Source organism: Myripristis murdjan, chromosome 24 (assembly GCF_902150065.1).
Source record: "Myripristis murdjan chromosome 24, fMyrMur1.1, whole genome shotgun sequence".
Classification (NCBI taxonomy): Eukaryota; Metazoa; Chordata; class Actinopteri; order Holocentriformes; family Holocentridae; genus Myripristis; species Myripristis murdjan.
In genome coordinates, this window is record NC_044003.1 from 4,914,989 (window position 1) to 4,932,774 (window position 17,786).

The following is a 17,786-nucleotide window of genomic DNA, read 5'->3' on the forward strand; positions in this document are numbered from 1 at the left end:
GTGTTACAAGATGGGGAATGTTATTTTGAAGTGTAGCCTGCAAAAAGAAAGTTAAAATCTTGTTTTTTATCAAACAAGGTAAAAAATCTGCCAGTGGGATGACATAATCCCACTTGTTTCCAAAGTTATTTAACTTGTTTCATCAAAATTTTCTTGTATCAAGTGTCATTTTCTTGATCCTAGTGGCTGATCTGCCTCATTCTGCCATATTTCAACAGATTTACAATTGTTCCCAGAAAAAAAATCGTGAAATAAGTGAAACTGCACTGGGAATGAGGGATTATCCCATTCCACTTGCATGTTTTTTTTACATTGTTTGAAGAAAAACAAGATCTGAACGTCCTGCTAAGACGGAGATTTTGAAGCGTATCACAGACTTGACACTCAGGATTTCCCCGGTTCCTCTGCTCATCAGCAGCGTGTCGGAGCTGAACGCACCTCTGTGGTCACCTGATCCGCTGCCTGAAGCAGATCCAGAGGTGGTGAATCTGTGGTTTTTCAGAGTAAGAGCGAGCAGATTGTGTTTCACGCCGCCAACCACAAAAAAAAAAAAAAAAGATCAGAGCCTGCGAGGCCTGGCGGCGCCTCCGACCCTCCGGACTGACAGCTTCTTGGTTTGGATTCAAGATTTCTGCAGATGCTGACAAGCGAGAGGGAAAGACAACGCGTGCTGCTCGTCTACCCAGCAGAAACACCCGAGCTGCTGCGTCTGCTCTTCCTCCTCATCATCCTCATTTGAATTTCAGGAACTGGCTGCCCTGCTTATGATTAAGTTATTTAGTCTGTCTGGACAAAACGGCTTGTAAATACGTCTACATTTTTTTTTTTTTTTTTGATTTTGAGTTGGTCTTTCTCCACATGGACCCGCTGTGTTTTGTATTTCACACTGACGACAGAAGTCTGTAGATATTCTGTTCATATTTAGTCATTTCAGCGGGTTAACACATATTTCCAAGAGATGATCTTGAAAGAATATTTCTGTTTCTGTCTGAACATTGTCACTCTTTTGTACAAATATTCTCACAGATGCACAGGGAACTGTTGTTACAAAAACTATCATGATAATAAACTTTATTTATATGGTATTCTTCAAAATGTTAAGTTCCACAGTGCATAACGAACATCAGGAAACATGGCAAAAAAACAGCAACAGTGAGAAAAGAGTATTATTTAACAGTAATAAATATAATTAACATTAATAATCCAACAAATTATTTAATTACAGCTGTTGTAGGAAACAAAATGTTTGTATTTTTAAAGGGGCTGTATATAATTTTTGACTTTTATTGGTGACCAGGAGAAATCACAAGGCAGAAAAAACTTTTCTCCACCGACACAAATCTCAAGAGTTCTGAAATATTCATGGATTCATTCATGGAGAAAATCGTTTCATGAAATTCATCAAGTCACTGTGGATGGGTTCACTTTGGAAACTGGTGCTGTTTTATATGCAAACATCTTAATGTTTTAATCTCAAACCAGGCAACTTTTCCCAAATGCATTTTGTAAGAAAGCTGTTTGAGAGCAGGTTGTGTGTTTGTGTGTGTGTCAGTGTCACCAGACCACTTTTAAAAATCAGTCACTGTTTTCAGTCAAATAGTGCTGAATGTGCCCATGGTTTTGTGGTGCATGTTGGGTAGAGGGTGCGTGGGGTTTCTCCAACAGGACAAACAAACCGCCACAACATTCAGACAAAGAAACAAAACTGTTTGAAAATCAGTCTAGTGCCTTTTCTGTGATCGACGACCTTCCCGATTCTGTTTGAATTGTCCTGACGATGTAAACTCCACCCATCCAGTTTTCTGTGCAGGTAAAAACAAACACTATAGCTGTTGTCTGTACTGTCTGAACCAGGTCAGGTCTAATTAAAATTTCAGGTAAAATTTAACCACATGCGGTAACTTTTCACCTCTTCACAAAAGGGTCTTAAATATTTCTGGTGTGGCTTGACCGAGGAACCAGCTCTGCGCTCTGAAAGATCTGTGGTTCTTATAAGATCCAACGGGAACCAGCAAGCACCTTAGGGTTCCTCAACAACAACAAAAATACTAAAAGGTTCTCCCTTGGAGGTTCCTTGAAGCACCGTCATGAACTTTTTCTGAAGGAGTTCCTCAGGGAACCTTCCATGGTTCCCTTATGATTGCAATCTCAAGAGCCCATTAAGGTTCCCCAAAGACCTTTTACTGTTTTTATTGTGTCTGGTGCCTTTAATGCTACCAAAATATTATGCAAGAGCTATAAACCTGTATAAGAGAATATGAGACTGTAATTGAAATTGTACATATAATAGACTTTGTATGTTCTTTGCTGGATGGAAAAACCATGCAAACTGTAGAATAAAATACTGTCAAACATATGAAGAGTTTAGTTTCTAGATTTATCTATCAAGGAGGAATAAAATGTCACCTTATGTTCATCATTCAAACTTTATCAGTAACAAAGGATCCAGTCAGTTAAAGGCTGTGAAAGTATTATAATTTGTTTTTAATTTCATGCCGTCAGTCATGTCCTTCAAACGGTGTCGATCCTCGTTCATGAAACCAAACTCTTCAGATGTGAAGCTGAATTGTCCGAGCAGCTCGACGCCTCTGTGACGCTTTGTGACTCCTGAGAAATATTCAAATAAAGAGCAATTTATTTTCAGCTTTTCTGTCTTTCATTGGTTTCCAGCCTGTACCATTATGTAGGTAGGATATATGTTATTTTTAAATTCACTTTAATGCTTTTCATTATTGAACTTACCAATAATTTGATTACAAATCAGAGGCAGTCAAGTAAACTATTCAAAGCATAAACATGAAATAAAGGAAAGGAATAGGACTGGTTTGAAAATGTCTAATTACACAGAAGACGATTAAAGTCATTAAAAAGTCTCATTCTCCATTTATAATTAGCCCTGCATTCGTTACAATAGAAGAAAATCTAGAAAAAAAATGAATGTGCTGGTCCAATTTTGTGTTTTAAAAAATGTTCGATGGGGAATTAGTAAACACAAACACTAAATTCTGAAACTTAGAGTTTTTCATATTCCCTCTTAAAAAAAAAACAAAAAAAAAAAAAAAACTGTTCACCATTCTGATCCAAAAATATCAAACGTGTATCCCTGACTGATTGATTGATAGATGCATTGAATGATTGATTGATTGACTGGTTTTAGTTCAGTCTACTGTGCCTGCTGACTGTGATTTATCTTTTTCACTCAATGTGGGGAAATTGTTTTTTATTATTTATAGGAAATTGTATGCATGACTTTGAGATACTGGATTGCATAGGGGGAGAAAACAGTAAGTTATTTTTAATTATTCATGAGTAAAAAATTTTTAATTAATTATTCTGGTGTGAAATGGGTCTCCTGTAAATTTAAAGGAGCCTGGCAGCACAGTGTTTAATCACCGCTGAGTAGTTTCACAGTTAGAAAGCCAATGGTGCCATCTACTGGTCAATATCATCACTGCCTTGCATACCATCTATGCCAAACCCTGAGTGCAGCATCACTGCCTGCAGCTGCTGCAGGTCTGACTGAATCTTTCTGGGATAAAAGTACAGATTCTAATCCAGAGGTGATGACCTCCAAAACTGGAATAAAATCCAGGGATTCTGTAGTGCCTCAAAAATCTGTAATCCCTTTGTTCTTTGTTGTGTTCAACACCTCGACTCCATCAGCACGTCTCTATTCTGGCTGACATCATCATCATCATCATTAGCACGTCAGTCTGAGGAAACCATCTGTCAAAACCAAAGCAGAACAAAATTTCAGTATCACATTTTCCTTGGTCAGTGTGAACCAAGATGCTTTGCAGATTTTGTTGAAAAGTGTTCAGAAATATCAAAAAACCAACAAGATGTCCAACATCCTGAAAGGTGAACAGTGCAAAAATGAAAAAACTTGAACTTAAAGAGACATTTATGTTGAGAGAACAGGTTTTAAATTTGGACGGTGCTGAACCAAAAGAGCTATTTTAAATTTGAAGCTGAAGAAAAACGAACTGGCTCTTTCACAAATGAATTTCTGTTCAGATAGAAAACTTCATGTGGCGTCAGTCTGCAGCCCCGAGTCTTCTGGTCGACAAAGAGGAAGTCTCTCAGCAGACGACAGCGGCGACGTGTGAAACAGGATGCTGTAGGGTCTATGTGGTGTGTGTGTGTGTGTGTGTGTGTGTGTGTGGTGTCTGATTAGCTCTGCACAGTCTATTTCACTGTCACTGTGAGATTTTTCAGGCTGGCTGATCGGGCGAGCAGCGTTCAGAAACTGGTGAGAAACTTTAATCCATCGTCTGAATTTTATATGTTATTTTTATTTTATTTATAAACAGCAGTTCGATCAAATGTCTGAGAGTGATAATAGGCTTTTATTGATTGATTATCACATATCAGAAAGTCAGCATCATCTACATCTGATGTGATGGAGGTTCGTAGCTGATAAATGAAAAACCCCCCAAGGAAATTTGATGATTTGATTTTCTGCACATTTTATTTATTCTGTTTGTTGTTCAGTGAAGTTTCGGCACATTTATTCTTTTACATCGGTATTTAATCACAAAATTTCTCTACTGCTGAATAAGTGTGTGTGTACGTGTGTGTGTGTGTGTGTGTGTGTGTGTCTTAAACAGCGGCTAACACTTTCAGAAGTTCATTAGCCTTCGTATCCCATGATGCGGATGGGCAAAACTCCCCCAAATTCTTTCTTCCCTATCACTTTGACCTTTGACCTCTGTGCTCCTTGGTGTATGTGATGTGTGTAAAGTCCCGAGAATTGAAACTTATGAGTGGAAGGAGCTAATTAAATTTACTGTAATTATTATCAGCAAGGAGCCTTTTTTTTGTGCATTTTGTACATTTTTGAGTATTTTCCAAAGTCAGTAATTTTCCTTTCCCTTCAGTTTGTTTTTACTGCAACACATTTCCAGAACACTGGTTTAAAAAAAATGCAGGAAAAAAAAAAAAAAAAAAAAAAAAAAACAAGAAAACTACCAGGACATTAGGGGGGAAAAATTAGCACAAAAAGTACCTGAAAGTTTCCAAAACCCCAGCAGCAGTGCTTTGTGCACCGTGGGAAAATTTTTTTTTTACAAAAAAAATATTTTATTTTTTTTATTTGAAAAAAGCTAGACAATTTTATTTGAAAAAAGCTAGACAATTTTATGAAAGTTTGTTTTAAAAAAATGTAAAATGTCCAAAAAAAAACAAAAAAAAAAAACAACAAAACTATATTTCTTACTATTAAAATTATATATTTAGATGTCTAATCAGTGATGGTGGATCAGATTTCTTGTATTTAAATGCTTTGAAATTCATTTCCATCTCAGACTTTTTAAAGGCAAACATCATCAGAGTAAGAGCAGACCAAATTCTTCCTCCATCAGCGGCTAAACGCCTCAAATCTGAAGCGCAAACATTCGTCCTGCGATAACAAACCAGTTTCACTTCGCGGGTGAAGACTCTCTCTGCATCGTCTTCAGGCTGAGACCATTGATTTCCAATAGATAGGCCTTCACCTGCTCCTTATCTGCTGCGGCAAGCGTCTTCTGTCCCGGTTGAAAGGTCACAGATACCGGAGACAAAGTGCATTGTCCGAGCCAGCAGCCGCCGCTTGATAAAAACACAGAGATCGTCTGTTTGCTTCTCAGTTTGAGCCTCGATGTGCAGCAACATCCCGGAGGATTCCTCGGGGCGTTCGGCCGATGCTTTCATGGAGAGACCCTGCAGGACCTCCGCTCGCTCTCCACATCGTTCTTTTGACGGCTTTGTTTCAGTCCTCTGATGATTTTGACCCGGATTTGTCTTGGACTCCTTGGCTTCTTTCTTGAAAAATGCGAGTTTTCCCTTGTTCGGTTCATTTTCTCCTCATCTTGACAGACACTTAAAGGGGATTACACCTGCAGAAACCTGGGCCGGGTTCTTTTGTGTGGAAGCTCCTGCAGATAGAAATGCATTTTGTTTCATCCTGAAGAAGCTCCTAGGCGTTGAGTCCGGTCTCAGAATTGTTCCTTGGATTCTTCTCGGTCTTGTGCCCGTTTCGATTCAGACGCTGCTGGACATTGACTGGACTTGTCCTTCAAAAATGTGAAAATTTCATCGCAGCTCCACAAACAATTTAAGGGATTTGATCTGTGGGAATCTCAGACGTCTCTGCTCTGATTTGTTGAAGCTCCAGCAGGTAGAGCCACATCTCAAGAAGCTCCTGCAGCATTATCTTTACCTTCGGACAAACACGTTCACGGTTTTTTAGGTCTTGAGCAGGACTCGGTTTCCTCCGGTCTCAGTCTCAACTTGGTCTCAACCCCTGGTTTTGACCTGGTTTTGACTCAAACCTGTCTAAACCTGGTCTCGGGATCGACATTTGCAGGGATCGGGCCTTTCAGGTTTGGGATACCAGAACGTTCTGACTAACGTTTGCAGACATGCTCCCGTCCGCTCTGGTCCACATGTCCTTCCCAGGTCTGGCAGCCATGAGCCGGCGGCGGGTTTCCGTCAAAGAGCTGGGGGCGGCGGACTGCCAGGGCTGGCTGCACCGCAGGAAGGAGGGCCGAGGCTTCCTGGGAAGCAGATGGAAGAGATACTGGTTCATCCTGAAGAAGAGCTCGCTGTACTGGTACACCGACAAGACGGTGAGTCACCGCCGGCTGAGCCGCGAAACAAGAGCGTGATGTGTTCAAGTGAAAAATGAGGTGCAGGAAAAGTGAAAGGAACACATTTTTCTACCAGGAGGAGACAGGAAATAGTTTGATAGTGATGGGCTGAGACAGGAAGATGGGAAGTTTGACTTTATTTAATCAAAACATGGAGCTAACCTGAACCAAACTGCTTCAGCTGCCACTCGATTCCACTGTTATCACACTACTGAACAAACAACCCAACAGGTTTGGGCTAGCAGGTGTTAGCATCTATTCCTTTCATTGATCTGTCTTAACCAATCAGATGGGACCCTGGACCCAGACAGTACCGTGACGTAGCTTAAAGACAAACAAAGTCAGTCCCAGAAGGAAGCCGTCAGAATCTAACCATCAGGACAAAGCCTTTCCTAACCTCCTAGCTAGAGATTGAGAGCTAACGAGTGTGGCTAAAGCTAACGTTGGACTGGTTAAGAGTGACCCACAATGGGAGCAGATGCTAACAGTTTCTGACCCAAGCCTGCAGGGGGGGATTAGACCTTATACGTCCAATCAGCGATGAGATAACAGTCGAATTGGGTGTGGCCGCTAAAGCGAGGCGTTCGCTGACGTTTCCATGTGACCTTCTTGTTCTCCCAGCAGGCAGCATGTGGCTTCACAGTTGATGCTCATCCCAGGAAAACGGTGTTTTGCTTTATGAGCCAATAGAAATGCATTAAAAAGTCTCCGGGGGGGGAAGCTGACCCTTTAACATCAATGCTTAACAACAGGAAAATTTTAATTTGTACTTAACCGCCCCTTTAATGTGAATTTTTTTAAGTTTGGTGTGTGTGCACGTTTTCCAACTTTCCGTGAAGTTAGCCGAATAATTCCCTCATGGTGCGGCGGCAGTGCGGCAGTGGTGCAGGAAGCAGAAAGCTCCAGCGGGGTTTGTGTTTCTGTAACTTCAGTGGAAAGTCTTTCTTCCGTCTGGTTTTACGTCGTCGCTCAGCTTCGTCGCTCATCGTCATCGTCGCTCCCTTCGACTGTCACACAGCCTGACCTCTGACCTTTGAGCTGTTCGCTATTGGCTGCCCGTAATCTCGGAGAGTGAAGCTTATTTGATTATTGAACCGAATCACTCTGGAGAAACAAAAGAAACAAAAATCTGTCTGTAATTTGTTCATTGATTTATTCAGCTGGTTATGTCATTATGGCTGCTCTATTTATTTTACTTTTTGTGTGTTTTGTTTTTTTTAAGTGCTATTTCAGTCTCAGTGTCACTTCTGTCTTTTCAGGCTGAGAAAGCAGAAGGCTTCATCAACCTGAACGACTTCACCATCGAGCCGGCCAGCGAGTGCAGGAGGAAACAGTGAGATCTCTCTCTCTCTCTCTCTCTCTCTCTGTCTCTCTCTCTCTCTCTCTCTCACTCTCTCTCTCTCTCTCTCTCTCTCTCTCTCTCTCTCTCTCTCTCTCTCTCTCTCTCTCTGTCTCTCTCTCGGTTTGGGCAGGATGTTGTTTGGCCGGTTGAAGCCGAGCTGTCATGAAAAAGACAAAACCACATCAGTGCAGTCAGACTCCACTCTGTGTGTGTGTGTGTGTGTGTGTGTGTGTGTGTGTGTGTTAGGTTTAAATTTAACTTGGTCTGTTGGTACTGTTGGTCACTTTGTGGAAACTGTAAAAAGCTTCAGAGAGACGTGTGAAAATGAGTTTCCTGAACAGAGGCAGGTGGGCGAGCAAGTGAGCGAGCGAGTGAGCGAGCGAGCGAGTGAGCGGGTGGGCGAGCGGGCGAGCGAGCGCTCAGACCAGAGGCAGAAATTGAGGTCAGAGGAGTGAGCAGCTCGCAGAGCAGGAAGCCGCTTTGTGATCGCTGGTTAGCAGCAGTTTCAGAAAATCTGCTGACCTTCAAAATAAAACGACCGTCTGCCTCTAAATCTGAAGCCAAACATTTATTCTAACCAGGAGCGTCAGAGCACGAGGGTCAGAGCGGGCGGGGCAGAGCAGGGGGGTCAGACCGGGCGGGGCAGGCCGGGCGGGGCAGGCCGGGCGGGGCAGACCGGGCGGGGCAGGCCGGGCGGGGCAGGCCGGGCGGGGCAGGCCGGGCGGGGCAGGCCGGGCGAGGCAGACCGGGCGGGGCAGACCGGGCGGGGCAGGGTGGGCGGGGCAGGGTGGGCGGGGCAGACCGGGCGGGGCAGGCCGGGCTCCTGGAGGCCGAGAGGCTGCAGGTTGTCGCTCCAGACGCTCCACAGGCCGTGAGCACAGATCAAACAACAACAACAAAAAAACTTTGACCAACCGTTTACGTCCGCGTTACAAAACACAGGCTGGATATTCCTATTCCACACCAGAGACGCCCAGAGCGCCCCCTGTTGGCCACACTGTCACCATCAGCAGTCAGAGCGGCCTCAGAGCAGAGAGACTTTCTCCTCCAGAAGCAGAAACGACGTCGTGTTTTTACAGTTTTATGATCAAAAACATGAAACATGTAAACAAAACAAACAGCTGGAACATGTGAAGAGCAGAGAGACAGACAGGTCAGACAGACAGACAGGCATCAGTGGGGCAGAGCTACAGTGACAGGCAGACAGACAGACAGCCTGCAGACAGACAGACAGCCTGCCGCTAGACAGACAGGCATCAGGGGGGCGGAGCTACAGTGACAGGTAGACAGACAGACAGTCAGACAGGTCAGACAGACAGACAGGTCTGACAGACAGACAGGCATCAGGGGGGCAGAGCTACAGTGGCATGCAGACAGACAGACAGGTCTGACAGACAGACAGGTCAGACAGACAGACAGACAGGCCAAACAGACAGGTCTGGCAGACAGACAGGTCAGACAGACAGACAGGCCAAACAGACAGACAGGTCAGACAGACAGGTCAAACAGTCAGACAGGTCAGACAGACAGACAGGCCAAACAGACAGGTCTGGCAGACAGACAGGCCAAACAGTCAGACAGGTCAGAGAGACAGACAGGTCTCACAGACAGACAGGCATCAGGGGGGCAGAGCTACAGTGGCAGGCAGACAGACAGACAGGTCTCACAGACAGACAGGTCAGACCGACAGACAGGTCTGGCAGACAGACAGGCCAAACAGACAGACAGGTCAGACAGACAGGTCAAACAGACAGACAGGTCTGACAGACAGACAGGCATCAGGGGGGCAGAGCTACAGTGGCATGCAGACAGACAGACAGGTCAAACAGACAGACAGGTCAGACAGACAGGTCAAACAGACAGACAGGTCAGACAGACAGACAGGTCTGACAGACAGACAGGTCAGGCAGACAGACAGGTCAGACAGACAGACAGGCAGACAGACAGACAGTCAGACAGACAGACAGGTCTGACAGACAGACAGGTCAGACAGGTCAGGCAGACAGACAGGTCAGACAGACAGACAGGCAGGTCAGGCAGACAGACAGGTCAGGCAGACAGACAGGCGCCAGAGAGCGAAGAGACAAACTGCAGCAGGTAAACGAGTTTTACTCTGCAGAGGAAACTGACAGCTCAGTTTTTAAGCTCACACACACACACACACACACACACACACACATACACACACACACACACGCACACACACACACACACACACACACGCACACAGGAAGTACAGTGGACTAAACCACTGTGTCGTGTGAAAGGGGGGCCTCAGCCTTTCTAAATGTAAAACCACATTTTTTTCTCTCTATGATGAACGCCGCCAAAATATTATAAGAGATTCTACAGTTACCAAACTCACAGAGACCCACTCCGCCCTCAGGCAGGAATAAACTGTTTCTGTTTCTGATTCTGATTTTGTTTTCAATGATTTTTGTGGGGGACAAATATCCCGTGGACACGTTGTCGTTGTTGTTGTTGTCGTTGTTGTTGTTGTTGTTGTTGTTGTTGTTTTTCTTAGTAAGCTAGCCTGCCAGTTAGATTGTTAGCCACTAAGACGACGTGGTTCAGGTTAGGAAAAGGTCGAGGTCGAGGTTGGAGTCACGAAAACGTTGTTACGCTGCTGTGAGTAAACAAAAGGCGCAGATTAAATGAATTATTATTATGATGATGATGATGTTTTGATATTTTTCCGTCTCAGTGCCCTGAAGGCCAGTCACCCGCAGGTCGTCACTCTCTTCATGGCTGCAGACGGCGTCACCGACATGCACAGGTGAGTATGAGCAACACAAACAAACAAACAAACAAACTAACAAACAGCAGAGAGCCAGTAAAGAGGAGGAATTTGTGGAATTTCACATAAATCACCAAGAGTTTAGACTGAAACAGTGAATAAAAACATTTGAAGAGGATTTTCTTACTATTTTAATGTCTTACTTGCCTTTTCTCCTTTGTTTATTTTGTGATATCATGTATTTTTTTGTTCAAAATCGCTGAACAGCAACAACAGCTGTCGCCTGAATGTCAATTCATGGGGCGTTGTTGCAGAGACAAACACAAACACGTTACAGGAAAGAAAATAATAATTATAGTAGTTCCTTATTCCTCTGATTACTGTCATTACTTTGTTATTTTTGCTCCGTCTCTCCTTCTCTGTCTTCTCTTTCCTCTTTCTCGTCGTCTTCTTCTTCTTCTTCTCCTCCTCCTGCTCCTGTCAGCCTGTGTGTGCCGCACACTGAAGGTGTGTGTTGTGTGTTTTGTGCAGGTGGATCAGTAAACTGTCAGCAGCGGCTCAGCACAGCGAGCACACACACACCGACACGGCAGGTAAAACACACACCTGAGCAGATCGCCGCTTAACAAGACACCAGCCACCAGAAAAGGCCCTGATAAAAACAACAACAACAACAACAACAAAATGACTGTAATATTAGCCAAAAAAGAAAATATTTTTTAATTTTAAATATATAATTATAATAAAATATTTTTGAGAATTTTATAATAGTTGTCTTTCCCTCTCTTGTTTGTTTGTTTGTTTACTTATTTGTTGATTTAAATGTTTTTTTTTTTTTTTTTTTTCAAATTTCTGGTTTTCTTTCTGTCTTTTTTCTGTTTTCTTTTCTCTCTCTCCTCTCTCTCCCCATCTTTTTTATTTTTTTGGCTATTTTTTTTTTTTTTTTAATTTCTGTATCTTTTTTTTTTTTTTTTTTTTTTTAAAGGTCATTTTCCGGGTCATTTGTTTGTAACATTTTACTAATTTTCCTGTTAAATTTTGTGTCATTTCTTGCTGCTCATCGTCTTTTCTTCATTTTTTTTGAAAAGAGTTAAAAAGAAAGAAGTGGTTGGCTTCATAAATAACAACAAACACTGACAGGAGATTTGTGTGTGTGTGTGTATGTGTGTGTGTGTGTGTGTGTGTGTGTGTGTGTGTCAGAGTGCTACAGCGAGTCCAGTGATCAGGACGGTGATGAGTGTGTGCTGTCCACTTCCTGTCCTCTGGACTCTGAACAGGAAACCAGCGACTGTGGAAACGTGAGTACAGGAAGTGACAGAGTACATGTACTCGCTAACTGAGTATTTTTCCTCAGTTAGTGAGTTTTTTTCCTCAGTTAGTGAGTATTTTCCTCAGTTAGTGAGTATTTTTCCTCAGTTAGTGTCCTCTGGGCTGTGAGCTCTGAGTCCGTTCGGCTGTTTTGTGTCTCTGGCGGCTGGTGAGTGTTTCCAGCTCCTCCTGGAAGCTGACAGGAAACATGGAAACCAAGCTGGAAGTGACTTTTCCAGAAACTCTGGAAGCTGAAGCTCCGTTTTCTCCGGAGGAACGGCGCCCCCTTCCTGTAGTGCCCTGACGGCTCCCACCGTGCAGAGCAGAGCGATCAGTAACCACCACGGTTACTGCAGTGAGCTAAAACCAAACTAAAAACTAAAACTCAGTGTAAAAAAAAAATGTTTAGTTAACTGAGATAAAGATAAAAACTAGAGATCAAGTTCAAATTCAGGTTTATTTAGAGCCAGAATCTGTTTACACTCTGAAAGGGCTTCACATGACTGATTAATCCTCATGGCGAGCACAAAAAACTCCCCCCAAAAAAACAGCTGAGCCAGGAAAAATGTCAGAAACCTTGAGAAGGAGCACAGAGGGAGGAGCGCCCCCTCCTGGCCAGACAGGAGGGCAGCAGGCGTCGACCGGTGAGGCTTCACAACAAAACGAAAACTATCTGAAATGATGCTGTGCTCTTATGAAACGAAACTAAAATAAAAATCTAGAGGAAATGTGTTCAGTTTTCATGTTTGTCAGTTTGGTGAAAAGTGTGAACACAACCAGCATGAAAAACTCAACTAAAACCAAAACATTTTGAAACAACAAAAACTAAACTGAAACCAGCAAACTCACTCCGGAAACTAAACTGAAACTAAACTGAACAGGAAAGAAAAATAAAAAAAAAAATAAATAAAAAATAAAGTAGCAGTAGTAGTAGTTCACAGCTGTAATACTCTGCAATAATAATAACCAAGTTTATGAAGCTAAAGTCCATGGACATGAAGTTAAATCAGACTGAATGTTCATCAGTTTAATCACCATGTTTGAGTGAGTTTGACCTGCATCCTGTTTCTGTGACTCCTTTCAAGAGCTCATCAGGATACGTGGAAATAAATAACAGAAACTCTGACCCTTTATGGCAGATTCTCTTGTTTGGATGTTTCTCCTCATGAACATGCAAATTGTCTCAGTTTGCTTGAAACAAAAGAAAAAAAACTTAAATCAAGTTTCTCTTGGTCAGGATGTATTTATTTATTATTTATTTATTATTATTATTATTGTTATTATTATTATTATTATTATTATTATTATTTTTTTTTTTTTTTTAATTAATTAATTAATTTATTGGTATTTATTTCTGGGAGGATATTAATGCTACAAATTAAAAGAAATGTAACGAATTCAACAAAATGATCTGCCAGGACAGTTTGACCAAAATGATCCCGAGATTAAAATATTCAGCCGTCTGAACTGAACTGAACGGAAAACAAAGTAAAAATAAAAACTGTAATGACTCTGCGGACCTCCTGCTCGGGTTTTAGGCACCACGACCTTTACCGTAGTTTTATTCATGTCTCTAAATCAATCTGTTGTTGATGTGTTAAGATCATCTAATCTCTAATCCCGTGCAGGGAGAGGAGCCTCTGCCCCGGTGCTGGTCGTCCCCCGGCAGCGGCCCCGTCCCGGCCGTGCCTCCGCCCCTCGCCCCCGCCAGCAGGAGCGGCTCGTCGAGCTGGGAGTCCCTGTCCTGGCTGGACCTGCCGGCCCCTCAGGGGGCCTGGGCCGGGGGGCCGCCGCCGTTCGACCCCCCGCACAGAGACCAGGGTGAGTCTGGATTAGACCGGATTAATCTGCTGACAGACACACGGGGTGTCAGTGGTTAAAACAGTGTGTGAGACAGGTGATCGAACTCTGTGAGAGCTAATCTGGGAATATTGTATTTCTGCTTCAAATTAACCTGCACATCCTTATACAAAAAAAAACAAAAAAAAACTCCATCAGTCTCATCTTAAGTGTTCAATCTTGGGCCAGTGGGATGAGATAATCCCACTTTCCACTGCAGTTTCACTTGTTTCAGGATTTTGCCCTGGGAACAAGAATAAATATGAAAAAAGGCAGAGTAAGGCAGATGGCATATTAGGGCCACTATAGGGAGAAAAAAATTACAGAGCCGAGGGAGGGGGTGGGAGTTAATACTCAGAGAAAAAATCTGAGATTATAAAGTCACAAATTTGTCAAAAAAAAAACTCAGAAATTCTGAGATTAAAGTCGTGGCAAGCGGCACCGTCTGCAGTGTTTGGCTGATCCAACTTCACAAAGTCAACACATGCGGCTCCTTGACCAAAAAGTAAAATAAAAACTATTTTACCAAGTATTTTTCTCATAATATTTATAATCTGAGTGTTTTTCCTCAGAATATCACCCCTCCCTACAGTGGCCCTGATACAGCGTCATGCAGATTGAGAAAATGACACTTGATTCTTGGATTTCATCCTCTTATTTTTTTTCTTCAGACAAGACGTCCGATGAGATGGAGCGTCTCTACGTCCACCTGAAGCAGGCCAGCTTGTCTCCGATTGGCCAACACAAACCGTCCAATCAGAGGGACTTCAGGGCATCCTTCGTCAGGCGTTGCCGCGACGACAAGATCAACGAGAAGCTTCACGTCGCCAGGATCCTCAACAGCACGCTGAAGGTCAGCTGACAGACTGATCGATTAACTTATTATGATGATTACCATTATCAGATTAGAGCAGACTGAACAGAATACAGATAAGTATAAACTGAACAGATTATATATTGAAATTATAATTAAAACAAACAAACAAGACAGTCAACACATCGTGGTCGCTTTGCAGATTCAGACCTTGGTTCAGCTGATGTCTTTTTAATGATTTGCCTTTGCAGTGAAATAATCTCTCTGACAGTAAAGCAGATTATCGACAGGAAGCTGCACAGAGAGGCCAAACAAGAGCAACAGAAAAAGAAGATAAAATCAAGAAAAAGTTCAAACTAAAATAAATAGTTGAAAAACCTGGATACAAAATAAAATCCCTCGTTTAATAAACATGCAGCGTCTCTTCGTCTCCTCCTCCTGTTTGTCGGCCCAAACCTCCAGATTATTTTTTTCCGCTCCTGCAGGCTAAAGAGGCGGAGCTGCTGGGGGTAGAGCAGATCCTGGCCGACGCGACGCTCTCGGCGCCGCAGTTCAGAGAGTGGAAGCTCAGCAACTTCATCCTGCTGCAGGACATCAGGCGGCGCCGGGCGCCAACAGGGGGCGCCGCAGCGCCAAGAGACAGAGCCGCCGCTGCTGCAGAGCCCGGCGAGGCTGAGAGCAGCCTCTGACACCACAGACACAGAGACAGATTAACAAACCACAGAGATGGAGCCAGATTAACAAACCAGAGGGAGATGCATCCAGATTAACAAACCATAGAGAGATGGGGCCCAGATTGTCAAACTAGAGAAATGCAGGGTCTATATTAACAAACCAGAGGGAGACGGATCCAGATTAAAAACCCAGAGAGAGGTGGGGTCCAGATTACCAAACCAGAGAGAGATTGGGGTGCAGATTAAGAAACCATAGAGAGATGGGCCCAGATTACCAAACCAGAGAGAGATTGGGGTGCAGATTAACAAACCAGAAAGAGATGGGCCCAGATTACCAAACCAGAGAGAGATTTAGGTGCAGATTAACAAACCATAGAGAGATAGGGCCCAAATTGCCAAACCAGAGAAAGGCAGGGTCTATATTAACAAACCAAAGAGAGACGGATCCAGATTAAAAACCCAGAGAGAGATGGATCCAGATTAAAAACCCAGAGAGAGACAGGGTCCAGATTAACAGACCAGAGAGAGACAGGGTCCAGATTAACAGACCAGAGAGAGACAGGGTCCAGATTAACAGACCAGACAGAGACGGGCCCAGATGAACAAACCAGAGAGAGATTGGGGTGCAGATTAACAAACCAGAGAGAAAGACGGGGTCCAGATTAACAGACCAGAGAGAGAGAGACAGGCTCCACACTGGAGGGTTTGACAGATGACCTGCTGGTGTGAAATCCTAATCTGAGTGAGGTTTTCGTGGTGAGATTGCAGCGTCTTCACAGGATAATTTAAAAAAAAAAAAAAAAAAAAAAACGAAAAAAACCCCAGCAGCAGTGCCTCCTGATTGGTCCAGAGACAGAGTGATGACATCATGGAATAAAGAAGAGAGGAGTGAAAGTTAGACAGGAAGAGGAGAAACCCAGGTGTGAACAGAGACCTGCCTGCCTGCCTGTCTCTCTCTCTGTCTCTCTCTCTGCCTGCCTGCCTGACTGTCTCTCTCTCTCTCTCTCTCTCTGCCTGCCTGTCTGTCTCTCTCTCTGTCTGTCTCTCTGCCTGTCTCTCTCTCTGTCTCTCTCTCTCTCTCTCTGCCTGCCTGTCTCTCTCTCTCTCTGTCTGTCTCTCTGTCTCTCTGCCTGTCTCTCTCTCTGCCTGTCTGTCTCTCTCTCTCTCTGTCTGTCTGTCTCTCTCTCTGCCTGTCTGTCTGAACACACTGGTCTGTTTGTCTTGTAGCTTGAATGCAGCTGAAGGATCGACCAATCAGCTGCTTCGTCTCCATAAACAGATGTATATTTATGTATGATTTTTCACAACATGGAGACATTCACAAAAATAAAAAGAAAAAGAGAGTTTGTGAAACACGGTCGGCATTTCATTTTTAGTTACTTTCTATTTATTTCTAATTTAATTTAATTTTTTCTCTCTGTGAAGCACTTTGTAACTTTGTTTTAATAATTGCTCTATAAATAAAGATAATAAAATATAGAAAATAATAAAAAATAATAGTAATTGTGGCAAACAACAACAACAATATAATAATAATAATAATGATAATAATAATAATAATAATAATAATATAATAATAATAATAATAATAATAATAATAATGATAATAATATCCCAGGGCTCCTTGATGGTCTTCCTGATGTGGCTCTAATGTCACTGATCTGTCAGTTGCATATGTCATTTTAATAATTATAAATGTAATTTTCTTGTATTTTTTTTTTTTTTAATTCAAAATGTTGCTTCTTTTCTTGTATTGTTTTTTCTAAATCTATGGTCATTTTCTTGAAAGTTTTTTTTATTAATTTCTTGCTCATTCTTGGTTCATTTCTTGATAATTTACTCATCACCTTTATATCATCTATAATTTGTAAAAGCCAGATTAGTGATGCTGGATTGTGTCGACATGCTGGAGGCTGAGGCTGCGTTCAGGTGCCGCTCGGACGCGTTTCAAACCAAAACAGCATCGTAGGGGCGGTCCCCCGCAGGAAGACGAAGTCCTCTTTAACACACCACGCTCGGGACGTCCCGGTGGCCCGTGTCACTGCAGCATCCTGGGTTTTGACTTAAACTACCAGGGCCATATCTGCACATTTCAGGGCCCCGAGGAGCCTCCCAACCCACCCAGCCCCCTGGATCCATGATCACATATTTCAATTTAAAAAAACCAAACAAACAAACAACAACAAAAAAAAAAAAACAGTAGACTCTATAAATCATCCCACACGCAGGCACGGTGAAATGGACTTTTGAATATTTGAAGGGGAAAAAAAATCTACCCTAAAAAATATTTTAACACTTAAAATAGCTCATTATGGTTTATAATTTGCCTAAATGTTGACAATGTGACGTTAAAATATTTCCAGGAGCTGTTCAAGGACAATTATCGTTCATTCATTCATTCATTTAGCCTTTATTTAAATCTTTAGGATCATTGAGGGCATGC

At 42.8% G+C, this 17,786-nt stretch overlaps 1 protein-coding gene across 1 annotated transcript in view; it reads left to right on the plus strand.

Moving 5' to 3' along the window:
- The window catches only part of LOC115356591 (connector enhancer of kinase suppressor of ras 3-like), a 67,533-nt gene extending 51,386 nt beyond the window's left edge, over positions 1 to 16,147 (plus strand). Inside the window, exons 14-21 of the mRNA XM_030047808.1 lie at positions 6,391 to 6,608; positions 7,889 to 7,962; positions 10,676 to 10,747; positions 11,240 to 11,301; positions 11,909 to 12,006; positions 13,645 to 13,837; positions 14,527 to 14,708; positions 15,155 to 16,147. Coding sequence (XP_029903668.1) covers positions 6,391 to 6,608; positions 7,889 to 7,962; positions 10,676 to 10,747; positions 11,240 to 11,301; positions 11,909 to 12,006; positions 13,645 to 13,837; positions 14,527 to 14,708; positions 15,155 to 15,358 — 1,103 coding nt within the window. The 3' untranslated portion in view covers positions 15,359 to 16,147. The remainder of the gene's footprint in view (positions 1 to 6,390; positions 6,609 to 7,888; positions 7,963 to 10,675; positions 10,748 to 11,239; positions 11,302 to 11,908; positions 12,007 to 13,644; positions 13,838 to 14,526; positions 14,709 to 15,154) is intronic.
- Positions 16,148 to 17,786: the final 1,639 nt, after the last annotated feature.